The 13,678-nt window shown below is 42.0% G+C and overlaps 1 protein-coding gene across 1 annotated transcript in view; it reads left to right on the top strand.

Moving 5' to 3' along the window:
* Positions 1 to 1,504: 1,504 nt before the first annotated feature.
* SLC4A9 (solute carrier family 4 member 9) overlaps positions 1,505 to 13,678 on the top strand; it is a 50,929-nt gene continuing 38,755 nt past the window's right edge. Inside the window, exons 1-3 of the mRNA XM_089518760.1 lie at positions 1,505 to 1,827; positions 9,780 to 9,940; positions 12,505 to 12,657. Of these exons, the coding sequence (XP_089374886.1) occupies positions 1,505 to 1,827; positions 9,780 to 9,940; positions 12,505 to 12,657 (637 nt within the window). The remainder of the gene's footprint in view (positions 1,828 to 9,779; positions 9,941 to 12,504; positions 12,658 to 13,678) is intronic.

Genomic DNA, 13,678 nt, shown 5'->3' with positions numbered 1-13,678 from the left:
TTGCCTTGTGTTACTGAAGTGTGAGCATTCCCATTAATGCCAGTCTTGTTCTGTGGTACCAGAATCAAACGGAGCAGAGATTACTTCCTATACAGTACAATTTGTTGTAGTTCTACTACTAAGAATGTATCATATTTTATTCTCCTAAAACTGTTTAGCAATGAAAGTTCAGTAATTAACATTTGCATAAACCTGTGTGGAGTATGCAATCATAACATTGGCATTCTCATTACACATGTCTCCCTTGTCACAATTATCATCACCCCACCACCACCATGCATTGCTGTTTGCTTTAAAAAAGAGCCTGTGCAATAAATTGCAGTGATACATTTCATCATGGCACATCTTGTTTGAATCTCATTACCACAGTCAAATTCAGCACACTAGCAGAAGTTTGAAAGTTACACTTTGGTGCTTTTCACTCCAGAAAAGTCAACACACCAGTTGAAAAAGAACCATCAATGGGAGGGTGTGTATGCTTAAATATCAAATGTATGGGATATTCAGGGACCAGACCCAAATGCATCAAAGCCTTTGTTGTGGTGGTCTGCCTTCAAGTCATTTCCAACTTAGGGCGACCCTAAGGTAAATGTATCATGGAGGTTTCTTGGCAAGATTTGTTCAGAGGCGGTTTGCCTTTGGCCTCCTGTGATGCTGAGAGAGTGCGACTTGCTCAAGCTCACCCAGTGGATAGTCTCTTTTTTCATATCATTTCAGGAGCCTTTGCATTAATGTATATTTGAAAAAATCTTTCTTGTCCTTTGGGGTGTATGTATCTGGTTTCCTCACATTTGCACTCTGTGTACCTGCATGTTTCCTTATTGTCTCTTTCCCTAGGATTGTTGTTTATGATCTGAGAAGGGAGATTCCTCTGCCCATATTGCACATATTGTCAGAGATGGGCCAGCTGTGCTGGGGTAGCCATGGAGGAACTGGAAGTGTACCTTTCCCTAAAGTGCCTATCTCTCTTTCGCACTGGGAGCTTTCCAGTTGGGAGTGATTAAAATGTTTCTCTTGCTCCTGCACATCCTCCCAGCTTCCAGCACCTTAAAGGTTCACATGTGTCAGGTTTCTGTTCTCCACCCCCACCGCATCCTCAACACTTTTCTTGTCTCAGATTTCTCCCCTTCCCAGGATGGCCTGGCCTGCCCTGGGTCTGGCCAGTGCTTCAAATAGTACATGGTTGTAAACATGTCCCAGCAGCCCCAGGCTCATCCACGTGGGCTAAGCAGTCCCTATGACAAGGTGGGCAGTACAGAGCTGCCCTGGTGAGTTCCAGCTGGTCTTGCCAGGGTAGAGCCTGTGCTCTTCACTAGCTGACAATATTTGTTTGGGGTGTTGTCCTGCCTGCTTGCTTGTGTTTGGCCTGAACAAGCTCTGGCCGCTTATAAAAGCAGAATGGCTTTGTTCTGTTCAGTGCCCATTCTTTGCCAAGGAGAGGAGAGGGGCTTCACTGACAGTCACCCAGGTGTGCTGAAGGGAAGGGTGCTTGCTTAGTTTTGGCATGACCAAAGCAAGAAAAGTGGGTGTAAATGAGGAGCACCACCCTCCTCCTGGGAAAACAGAAGACCCAATTCCTCATGGTGAGAGGACAAACAACAGCTATGATCCGGACCAGGAGCCCTCCAGCAGAAATTCGGTGGTGATCTGCCAAGCAGTTGGGAGGAGTATTTTCACCTCCAGCATCTCTTCAGCAGCAGAGAGGGTCAGCCTTATGCTGAAACAGGAGGAGGAGGAGAATGAAGAAGCAAGCTATCCAGTGCTATTTATACAGCTCTCTGAACTCTTCAGTGCCCCTGAAGGATTGGAATGGAGGCAAACTGCCAGGTAGGTGCCCACCCAGAGGCAAGCACAAGGGCCTGTTGGATGCACATGTGTTACGTGCCAAAAAAGGTCTCAGGTTCCATCTGCAGCCTCTTCTGTTAAATAGATCTCTAACAGGACTCAGAAAATGTCATCCTGGAACTCAGGAAAGTCAGCTTATTGGGACTAAACTCCTAAAATGCCCCAAACAACACAGCCATGCTGCCTAGAGGAATTCTAGGAGCTGCAGGCCAAAATTTGACTTTTCCAAGCTCTGTCATCAACAGCTGGTAGCATTACAAATAGTCAAATTGTGGGACTAATGGATCCATACCACAGTTCAGCATGGTATAAGGCAGTGGCTTAATGTTTCAAATCTGGAAGTGCTATAGCAGAGCAGACATGGCTAGGAGCAGAATAATCACACCTATTCATGCCATTAATAGACTGATATTTGGTGCACCAGGACATTGGGTGCAGTCTGTAATAGGGTATTCTTGTCTCATCCTGGGTCTCTGCCGTTAGAAATAAAAGATATCTGCTTCCTTGCCCAATAACTGGATGTAAAATAAGGACCACCACCCAGTCCTTTTCTCTGAGGAGTAATCGGGAATATGTCCACTTTCATAGTTCACAATTCATTCTTTGCTATCTATAATATAATAATAAAAGTCTCTGGTGTTTGTGCCATAAATCCAAGATGGTGAAACATAGACACCTGAAATCCCGGGACCATTCACACTTTACAATTTCAGCACTATGATTCCTCTTTAACTGCCATGCAACAATATATTGAATCCCAGGACTTGCAGTGTAGGGTGTAATATTTAGAATTCTGTGCTAGAGAGCTCCCCTAGTACCAGGGACGTAGCTAGGATTTTAGGAAGGGACAGGGGGGGGGGGGTCCAGACTAAGTGCCACCATTACAATGGGGCTTGAGTGGGGCAGCGCAGCAGCACACACCATTAATTTTTCTAATGGAAGGGGGGGTCCGGACCCCAAGAACCCCCCTTGGCTACGTCCCTGCTAGTACCTCCACAAACTACAAACGCTAGGCTTTCATAGGAGGGAACCGTGACAGTTAATGTGGAATCATAGTGTTACAGTTGTGTAGTGTGAAAAGGCTCCATTGTACATACTAAGGAGATTCCAAGGCTATACCTTGGGATTATTTTTTCCTTTAAAATGTATAAATTTTAATTAATTACATCTAGATGTATGTGTACATTCATGCATGCATATATGTCTTTGTACTGTAGAATTTCAGCTGTCTCGTATTAAGGGTGCAGAATAAGGAGAAGGAAAGACTGAATGGCTGGTGGAGGAAAAGAAACAAAACGTTGAAAAACAGGGGTTCAGGAGGCTACAGTTGTCATTTGGCCCATTGAGCTGGGTTTAACCTGAATTCTAATTAGGCCATCTAATGCTTCTTTATATCATTAGCTAATGCAAATTCAATAAAAATGAGAGTAAAGATGTATCTGCACTACAGTTATATCCCTTTCATACCACTTTCATGGTTATGGCTCCATGATAAATGTGGCTTGGACTTGTAGGTGAGTGATGTAGTACTTAAACAAGGAAGACCACAGTACAGGTGGATAGACTCCATCAAAGGAGCCATGGCCCTGAGATTGCAAGAATTGAGCAGGATTATTGGACCTCTTCCATTCATAAGGCTGCCATAAATTGAAGCTAACTTAAAGGCAACAGCAACAAAAGAATGGAGAGCTCTCTAGCAGAGAATTCGAAATAATTCAGAAAACTGCAAGTCTCTGGCTTCCTTAGGGTGCAATTATGACAATTAAAATAGGATGAAATTGATAGCACTGAAGTGTCCATGTTACCACTGTAGTTTTTATAAAAGCCAATATATGAGGTAAAATCTGTAATAAATAAAATAAAATACAAGTTCATTAATTGTTCTCCTAGAAAAGGAACTGCTTTTGCTTCTGTTTAGCCAGTGTGTGAAACCATAGTTGTTACTCACATCACATTTGGGGGGGGGGGGGGGTCTAAGAAATTAAAAAGGGTGGAGTGAGCTATTGATTTCTGCACTACTGTGCCCATGGTCACTGGAAGTTATAGTTTAAAACAATGTTTCCAAATTTTGTCATTGCAAGCATACAAAATGTGTTTCCTACATTAACTCTGGAATCTGTAAAGTAAGACTGAGGGGCTATACAGACCACCCCTAATCCAGCCTGTGGAGAGTGCAAAAAAGAGCCACAAAAAACGGGTCCTTTTTGCACCCTCCAAGGGGCACCATAGCCTTTGGTGCTGCATCATGTGGATACAGCACCGGTGGGGCGTCATGATGCCTTGTACCGTGTGGACCAGCGCGTACCAAAATGGCACCATGGGGGCAAGGTTAGGGCACGCAGCATGTGGACGCTGCACTCTAACCCCGCCCACAGGCCGGCACAAAATGCTGGCCTGTATCAGTTCTGAATCAGGTAATATGATTGCTTCCATTTGCAGATAGGTTGTGGGCATAAGACTGAACATAGATGTAGTTAGGTAATTTTGGAGCCTTATCGCATTGTTAAACAAACCAAGCAAGCAAACAAAAAGGCGCATGTTTTTTTCTCTCCCTCTGTACAACATCGTTCTCTTCATTCTTCTCCAGCTGTAAAACCATGGGAGAGGGTTGAAATAATCAATTTGGCTTTTACAATGCTCTTCCATGCTTTTACAACCTGAAGAGAATAAGCATCATGTAGACGGAGAGGAAACAAAACACATCTTTTTGTTTGCTTGCCAGGTTTGTTTAATAATGCAATAAGGTGCTTAGATTTTTCAGAGCAGAATTTTAAATTTTGTAGAATTCCCATTCCTAGTAAAACAATATCTGTTGAATATCTGCATCTCCTGCAAACCTTAAAGATACTGGAGCTCTGTGAGCAGTCATGTTCATAAGAAAAATAATTAGTGGGTGGGTGTGCAAGCAAACAAAAAAACGCATGTGCACAAAACAACTGAGCTACAGATTTTCTGTTTCTCATTTATAATGTTTCTGAGTGGGAAATCAGTCAAGCTTCATATGAATCCACCACATGATTTGCACCAGGAGCAAATAATATGTAAATATGAATGCCTAGATTTGGGAAATAAGAATATGGCAACTCAGAGGGAGAGAGGGAAGGAGAGAGAGAGAGAGAGAGAAAGAGATTGAGAGAGAGAAAGAGAGACTCGTTCATTCATTCTCTCTTTCATGAAGAACCAAGAAAAGGAAAACTAAATGAGTGAGATGGAGGAAGGAATGAAGAGAGAGACCAGCAATGTAGAAGAAAAAGGTTGGGTGAGAGAGAAAAGGGAGAAAAAAGGATAAGTAAAAAGGCATGTGGAGGGAAGGACTTTCCAACCTAGGCAAACTAACCTAAGCAGTAATAGTACTGCGATAGGATAATCAATTTGAACCCTAGCAATGCTGGGAATTTTTGCTAATTTCAAATATTAAAACACTGCAAATCTTGTTCCCAAAACAAGATGGATTGAGTAGAGACATCACTCACACCTCTTTGCAGCATTAGGGAACTCTCAATCACTCATCCTAGTTACTTGGAAAATACTATTATTTTAGATACCTTTAAACCAATTAAAGTAAAGAAGCTCTGTGGAATTCATAGTGGACAGTGCAGGGAGAGCTGAAATGCTCAGTAAACATCACACAAGGTGTGGTCGCACTGATGGCATTGCATGCTGTGCCCTCCTGAAACTGGAACACGGGCAGAATATGGCAGGAGCATGACTAATTTAAATCCACCGGGTGAGCTTCAGCAAGTCACACACTCTCAGCCTCAGGGGAACGCAATGGCAAACCTCTGAACAAATCTTGCCAAGAAAACTCTGTGATAGGGTTGTCATAAGTTGGAAATGACTTGAAGTCACACAACAAACAACAGCAACAACAACAGCTAATTCTGTATGCCAAGAGTTCCTCAGCTGAAATCTCACTCCAAACATGAATTCACTAGGTGGCGTTAAGAAAGACGTGGTGCCTCCGATGCTAGTCTCTTCTTCATTTGAATGAGGCAGCAAATGACACTAGTAATCATATTGTTATACTCAAGCCTTGTCTGCCCTGCAGAAATAAAGCAGTGTGACAGTACTTTAATTGGCATGGCTCAGTGTTGTGGAATTCTGGGATCTGAAGCTTTGTGAGATATTTAATCTTCTCATTAGAGAGCTCTGGTACCCCTCCAAAGTACAAATCTCAGAATCTCATTGCATTGAGCCATGGCATTTAAAGTGGTGTCAACTGCTTTATTTCCATGGTGAGGATGCAGCCTCAGAAGTGTTACAAATATGCTCAGTATCTGGACACACATATTTACAGAAACAAGCATCATTTACTGTAGATTACATGAGTCAATGGCACAATGATCACATCAGGCCTGTGTGTGTAAGCTAGTTTACAATGAGGATACTTCCTTTAGCATTATGGCTGCCCCTCCACCGCAGTGGTAGATGTCTGTTGTCTCATCTGCCGAATAGAGAACAGAAGCATATTTTTAAAAGCTCTGACACAAATGGCACGGCAAGAGTTAGGTGGGACTTTTTTGAATAGTAAACCATGACATCTTGTTTAAAGGTCATTTTTCATCTTCAACATGTAGGCAATTCCAAGAACTGTACATCTTAGATAAACAGACAGTTACCATTCGCTCTGCACAGTCTTTTCTTTTTAATTTAAATATTTGGCAACTCTATATAAGGTAGTGTTATGTATTTGTGGATCTCAGTAGGCCAAAATTGCACCTCCCCTGGTATCAGATGACATTTACATGTCTAGCGAATACTTACGAATAAAAGTTTAAAATATTTGAAATAGCTATATAAATAGTGAACACAGCTATATACACATCTAATAGGCAGTCTAATTTTAAAAAGAGGCAGGTCAGAGGACATGGTTACCAATGAATTTGCATTAGCATTAATACCACTATCACCACTGTATAAATGGACATTATCTGCAATGTGCTAGTGATATGGGGTGCAAAAGGTGAATCTTGCTTCCCTGAGCTGCATTCCACTTAATCCCGCATGCCCTATATACACACATATGGGGCACTGCTCTCCTCTTTCCTTTAAAGACCCGCATCCAAGATTCTGTTTCTCAAATATACATTGATAGCACTTATCAGAGCCAAAAAACGTATACTAAACCTGTAAAATTATATGCTGAATCTAGACTGTATTGTCGCTGATACGAAGTTGTTGTTTGATATCCGATGAATAATTTACACATGTATGAGGGATTTTATCCCCTTTACTTCTCCAGGATTTCTTAGCATTTTTATATAATTACTATGATAGGCTTTGAACCTCGACTTAACAGTTCCAGCCTTATTGGATGGGTGGAGGGCAAGGAAATGTAGTGTTAGGGAGCTATTGTTTAGTCCCATAGCATTTATGCTTCCTGCTCCTCAGGATTTCATCCTGTTCATTGTGCTATTTAAGATCATTAGGAAATGACAGTTAGGAAGGATATTCATGGAGTGGAGTCAGACAATGGAGATTATCATATTGCTTTGAAAGCACCTTATTCCCGATGGGATAATAGTTCAATTAATTTTAAAACCAAGTGTTATCGCACTAGCCAGTGGCTGGGCAAATGCAACTCGTATGCACCCCGGATCCCAACTGTACTTATCCAGTGGCTTTTCAAAACGAGATTTTGCCACACTGGATAAGTGTGGCTGGGATCCAGGCTGCATATGGGTTGCATTCACCCAGATATCAGTGAGTGTGATAACACCCGGGTTTAAAATTAAATGTGCCTTTATCCTGTTGAGGATAAGGTGCTTTAAAAGCAATGTGATAATCTCCTACGACTGATCAGCCCTAGCTCTCCTGCTTTTTAACCTCTGGTTTATGACCCACAGCCTCCAAGATTAGAGCAAGGCTCTTGGAGATATTGTAGATGGGGAGGGACTGGCACAGTAACGAGTTTGTAAGTGCTTAATTTCCCTTGCCTTCATCTAGCCTGTCCATTGTCCAACACACACACACACACACACACACACTGTCCATTTCTTCCCATTCCACAATCACTCATATAAAGGCCCTTTCCTCAGGGTGTTGTCCATACCTGGCTTGACAACAGTACATGCAAAAGGGATCTAGGAGTCTTGATAGACCGCAAGCTAAACATGAGTCAACAGTGTGATGAGACAGCTAAAAAGGTTGGTATAACCCTAGGCTGCATTAGTAGTATTTAGGTCAAGGGAAATAATAGCGCCACTCTGTTCTGGTTTGGTCAGACCTCACCTGGAATACTATGTAGAATTATGGGCACCACAATTCAAGAGTGTGTCCAGAGGAGGTCAGCAAGAATAGTGGAAGATCAGACACTATGCCCTATGAGAAGGAACTTAGGGAGCTTGGTATGTTTAGCTTGGGGAAGAGAAGATAGTCATGTTTAAATATTTGAAGGTATGTCATATCGATCTTGTTATGAAGAGAAGTTTTGAATCAAAGGGCTGGCTTTTTTTGTATCTATTGTGCACCTTTGTTTGAACTGTTGCCTACTCAAAAGGATTCCTGCTGCGTCTAGGTTCAGCATCCATGTTAGATTCCTTTTCTAATTCCCGATGCATCTTGACATCCAGGGCCCCCACAAAATTTAAGCATCTGGTTCTTGGTAGAGGCAGTCAAGGTGTCATTCTTATGGGAAACAATCCATTTGAAGGGAAAGCCCCACTGATATTTTATACCTGCTCCCTACAGGAGGGAGGTGTATGGCCTCAGGTTTCATCTGCGAATCAGTGTCTCTGATGAGAGATCCTGAAACATCTGTACTGGGCGGCCATTGTAAGATAAATCTTTGATTGTGGAGAGATTGCTCAAGACAGAATTTTTGACAGACAAGGCATTGCCTAAGAGATTAAAAAGTTCTTCAGTACTAATGGGTACATAGAAGGAGTGTATAGCCATTGGATGAGGTCCCAGTCTATGGAGAGGATGGGGTTTGAATCACAGCAGACAGGTTAAGTTCTGGGTTTTGAGGATATCATCTAAATTGTAGTACCAACCAGAAGATCCACTCAGCTGATTCTAAAAAACGGTCTTGCCCTCCCCCATGACATAATCATATATCAGGTTTTGTTATTTTTTTAGTGTAATGCTGTTGTCTGATCTCTTGATTTCAGGCTGCTGTCTTGGATTTTGAATTCTGCCTTTCTTTCTGTTCACTCCTATCTCTGGTCTATTTGGGTTGACAGCCACTTTCCCTGGGTCCAGAACTCATTCACCTGGGACCTAAGTATTGTTGAAACTAACAAAACGGTTGCTGTAGTTCATGAACATTTGAGTGTCATTTTCTGACAAGGAGGTTGTGTATTATGCATGGCAACACTACGGGAGTGCGAGGGGTTCGGACCACACCAGGTGACACCCTGAGTGGGGTGGCACAATTGCTCCCCAAACTTCTATCTTTTGCCAAAAATGGGCTGTGGCATCTGCCTGTGTCTCTTTAAAGTGCTGAAGAGATGGTGTGAGTGGGGTGAGACTCAATGGGAGGAGAAAGGAGAGGTTTTGTTTTGTTTTATTTTTTAATTAAAATTAAAATTTCAAAAACAAAATTTTCTTAATTAAATTTTAAATAATTTCTTTAAAAAGTCACACTTTATCCAATTTTCACTTTAAACACATGGAGCAATCTATATGTAAATACGTTTATTCTGTGTATGGGATATTGTAATTTAAAGGTATCATTTTAATTGTGCCCGTTGTTTTATGTCACAACTATTACCATGACGTTCAATGATATATGGGAATTATGATTTAGGACAATAATAACATTGCTAAGGATTCTGTATGGTGTGGAGGTCAATAAGAGGGGAGGTAACACCATGAGTTACCACATCAGGTGACACCAACCCTACAGACGGCACTAGCCTTATGCCAAGCTCAGGAAATGGAAAATCTGCTATGTAAAAGAGCCTCTGATTAACTCCACTTTTCCACTGCAGGTGGATAAAGTTTGAAGAGAAAGTCGAAGATGGAGGAGAACGCTGGAGCAAACCTCATGTGACCACCCTGTCCCTTCATAGTCTGTTTGAGCTACGGACATGTATAAGGAAAGGGACCATCATGCTAGACCTGGAAGCACATAGTTTTAAGCAAATAATTGGTATGTGGAAAGTGTGAAAAGATCATCTCTCCTTCTGAACAACATGTCTGTCCTTGACTGGGTTAATAACATCTCTTTCAGAGAACATCCCAGTTTGTAAGGGTTATGTGAGCACCACAGGTTTTGGCAATGCTGGAAAGGAACTGAGAAGCAATTCATAGGCTCTTTACCTATTTGAAGCTCTGCTAAAGTTGGAGTACCCAGATATGCCAGCCACAGCCTTCCTTTTATGGTGCTGGAGAAACTAGTGACAATTGGAAGAGAAGGCTGAGGGCAGTGCTGCTGGCTGCCTGGCCAGTGCCATAGCCAGTCTACCCAATGCCCCTGTGGTTGTTCCTTAAGCCTCCTTCTCTGCTAGCAAACATCCATACAATACAGTGGAGTTTATCAGACAAGGGAAATTGGAAGTATAACCCAATGGCAATCTGAACGCAATCATGAGATTTAACGTTATTGTGTGATAGACTACCACATGCAGTTTCGGGCAATGGGAATTCAGTTCGAATGCAATTCAAATTCACCTAAATTTGCTGAACTAGCAAATTCACGTGAATGCGTTCTGGCCTCACTTCCTTTTCATTCGAAATTAAGATAAATTCCTCCCATGTGATCAACTCCAAAGTCAGGATGTCCTTGTAGCACCGCACAGGCCCCTTGTATCACACAGAATGCCTGCTGGTGAAATAGGGTTCCCTGTGTGCTACAATGTGTTTGAGCTACTGAGCACTTCATGCTGATGCCCTGGTTACTTCTCAAACAAACAGTTTCATTTATATTCTGCTTCATACTGAACTAGCAGTGTCTAAGCGGTTTACAACTGTAAGCTAATTGCCCCCAACAATCTGGGTACTTATTTTAGCAACCTCAGAAGGATGTAAGCCTGAGTTGACCTTGAGCCCTCTTGCTGGTATTGAACTCACAACCTTATGATTTTGAGTGAGTGGCTGCAATACAGGCATTTAACTACTGCATCACCAGGACTCCTAACTGCACCACCATACAACTCTTTGGAAGTGCTCAGGGCATCCCTTCTTACTTGCACAAAAGGAACGATAGTGCGATAAGAAGACCAGAAGCAGAGAGTAGAAATAATGGTGCGGTACATACTGCCCTGAAAGGGTGGGCTGGAGGCAACCTTTTTAACTCTGAAGGGACACCGCAGCAGGCAAACAGCGCGGCGTCCCTCCGCAGTAAAAAGAACCCGGGAAAACGGGTTCTTTTTAAGGTGCCGGGCGCACGTCACGAGTGCACCATTGGTGCACCAGTGACATAAGCAACGCGCAGCAACTTCTATATGCTGCACTTCGCTTACATCATCATGGTGGCGCCTGTGTGAACAGGATGCCACTATGATGCCGCCTCTAGGGTTCAGGAGTGTGCAGTTACTGTATGCTCCCGAACCCTCTCCAACCTAGGTGGATGGACGCCAGCAAATGAAATTCAGTGTTACTCAGTGTAAAGTGATGCATGTGGATGCAAGCCCCCTCCACATGCGAGTGGCGGTGAAAAAGAAAGTGATATTTGGATAGTAGTGAATAGTTTACTTATAATGCTGACCCAGTATGCACTTATGATGAAAAAGGCAGCCTCCCCATCTTGTGGATCATTAGGAAAAGAGATTTTAAAAAATAAAATAAGACTGTCAGTATCGTAACAACTGTATAAAAATCTGCAGTGAAGCCACACCTGGAATATTATGTAAAACTCCATTTGCCCACATCATACAGATGGAAAATGGTGCAGATGGAAAATGGTGCAGGAAAGATATATTTAAGTGTTTCTCAGTCTGCCTTTAAGTACAACTTTCTCAATTAAACTTATACATGGTGTGAAGAAATAAGATAATAATATTCTTCCTGTATCTGTTTAATACTAGTTTTGAAGATGGGAAACAACACACAAAGACATATTAAGCTTAAACATAAAACAACACCTTCTTTTAAGAAATAACACCTCTGAGGGGAAAATGGAGGACAGAAATATTTCTGTTACGTTCTGGCCCCCAATATGAATGCATTTTTTCAAAACTGAAAGCACACATTCCCTCTTTTGTGGAATAACAGTGAGCAACAGTGAAAACCTGGGCTTATTCAGTTAAACTCAGTGGTGATGCTTGAAACAAACAAAAAGTCCATATTTGCACATGGAGCAATTAAACTGTAAAAATTGCTACTATGGGGACTAGTGCTGACTACCAACTTGGTCACCTTTAAAAGAGGTTTACACTATAAAAGCTTTGTTTTCCAGTTATGCCCTTGTTGTCCCTAACATCGACAGGCCCAAGGATACTCATCAGGTCTACAACACAGCAATGTGGGAAACTTGCTAGTCAGATGGTATTATAAGAGTTTAGTCCCATTCATAATTCTTCAGTGGAAGTTAGCTGCACCATGTTCAGTGGAGATTTCTTCTCATTTCATTATTACAATACTCACTGCTTATTAGAAGGCAGTGGGACAATTGATCTTAAGTGGACTTCAGCAAATCCCAAAGGTTGGATATAGAAAGGAAAAGACCTGTGCAGCAGCTTCTGTTGATTTAATTTATTTTATTTTTTGTTCAAGAGAAGGTGATTGAGAACCAGCTTGAAAACCACTCTATCAGGCCAGAGCACTTGAAGGAACTCACCCACGTCTTGCTTCTCAGACCTCAACACCATACAACCAAATCTCAGCTGAAGATGCTAATGGAGCTGGGCATGGCCCGCTGCTACTCTGGTATGTGGCATTGCATGATGGCTCTGATTTCTTTCTTCCTTCTTAAATCTAACCTACAGCAGACTAGAGAAAGCCAGCATTATGCTCAAACAGCACTGTCTGGGTGATATGAGAAACCCATTCAAGCCTCCGGCTAAGGATCCATTCATTTTGAAGGGGTAAGAGAGTTCTTCTTCCTGTGAGATATGAGTAGTTTAGCACTGGTATACTGCAGATCACAGTTCATAAAATAGTAACCAAAAGAATAATCCTGCCTTGTTGGAGCATTGCTAAGTCATGGCCTGTTTGATGAGAATGCTGTTCTAAGCTGCCATCCTGAACTGGGATTGGCAGACCTTAAGATCTGGCCCTGAGTCTCCAGTTTTCATGGACTATCTCCAATTCCAGGCAGGAGACAAGGGTGAAAATTCTCCAGTTTTGGTGGGTGCAGCTCCAGGCAAAGGGAAACCAGCAGCTTGCTACAGTTACCAAGGTTTAATTGATTGGTTGCTGCAATTTGACAACAATATATGGGGTGTTTAAGTTCTGTTTTTAACTTTTGTATGTTTTTTTGTGTTAATTTTAATACTGTTTTATCTAGATGATTTTAATGGCTTTTAAATTGTTATTGTAACTTATTTATTTATTTGTAAAATCTTTTAAAATGTTTTTATCTTGTGAGCTACCTTGGGTCGCATTCTGGGAGAAAGGTGGCATAGAAATGGAATAAATAAAATAAAATAAAATAAACTTGCAAAGACTCTCCAGGGGGGTCTATGTATTTTCTTTGGAGCTTATCCCATGGTGTTTTAATTTGGCTTACCTCTGTCCGGTTTAAACCTTAATTTAGGTGGCATCTTGATATTATCAGACAGTTTTTGCTGCCTAACTGCAGCCCAAATACAGCCTGGGTCCATCCCTGCTTCCAGGAGTGCTCCGCCGGCCATTTGCTCAAGCTGGAAAACTCCTGGATCCAAAAAGAGCTGGGAGGAGTGGCTCTAGAAGCGGGATGGACCCAGGATGTAGTCAGGTGGCAAATTAG

Source organism: Sceloporus occidentalis, unplaced genomic scaffold (genome assembly GCF_023333645.1).
Source record: "Sceloporus occidentalis isolate IW3139 unplaced genomic scaffold, rSceOcc1.0.p SCAF_3, whole genome shotgun sequence".
In the NCBI taxonomy this organism is placed as follows: Eukaryota; Metazoa; Chordata; class Lepidosauria; order Squamata; family Phrynosomatidae; genus Sceloporus; species Sceloporus occidentalis.
The sequence above is the reverse complement of the archived record's forward strand: the minus strand, read 5'-3'. Positions and strand labels throughout refer to the sequence as shown.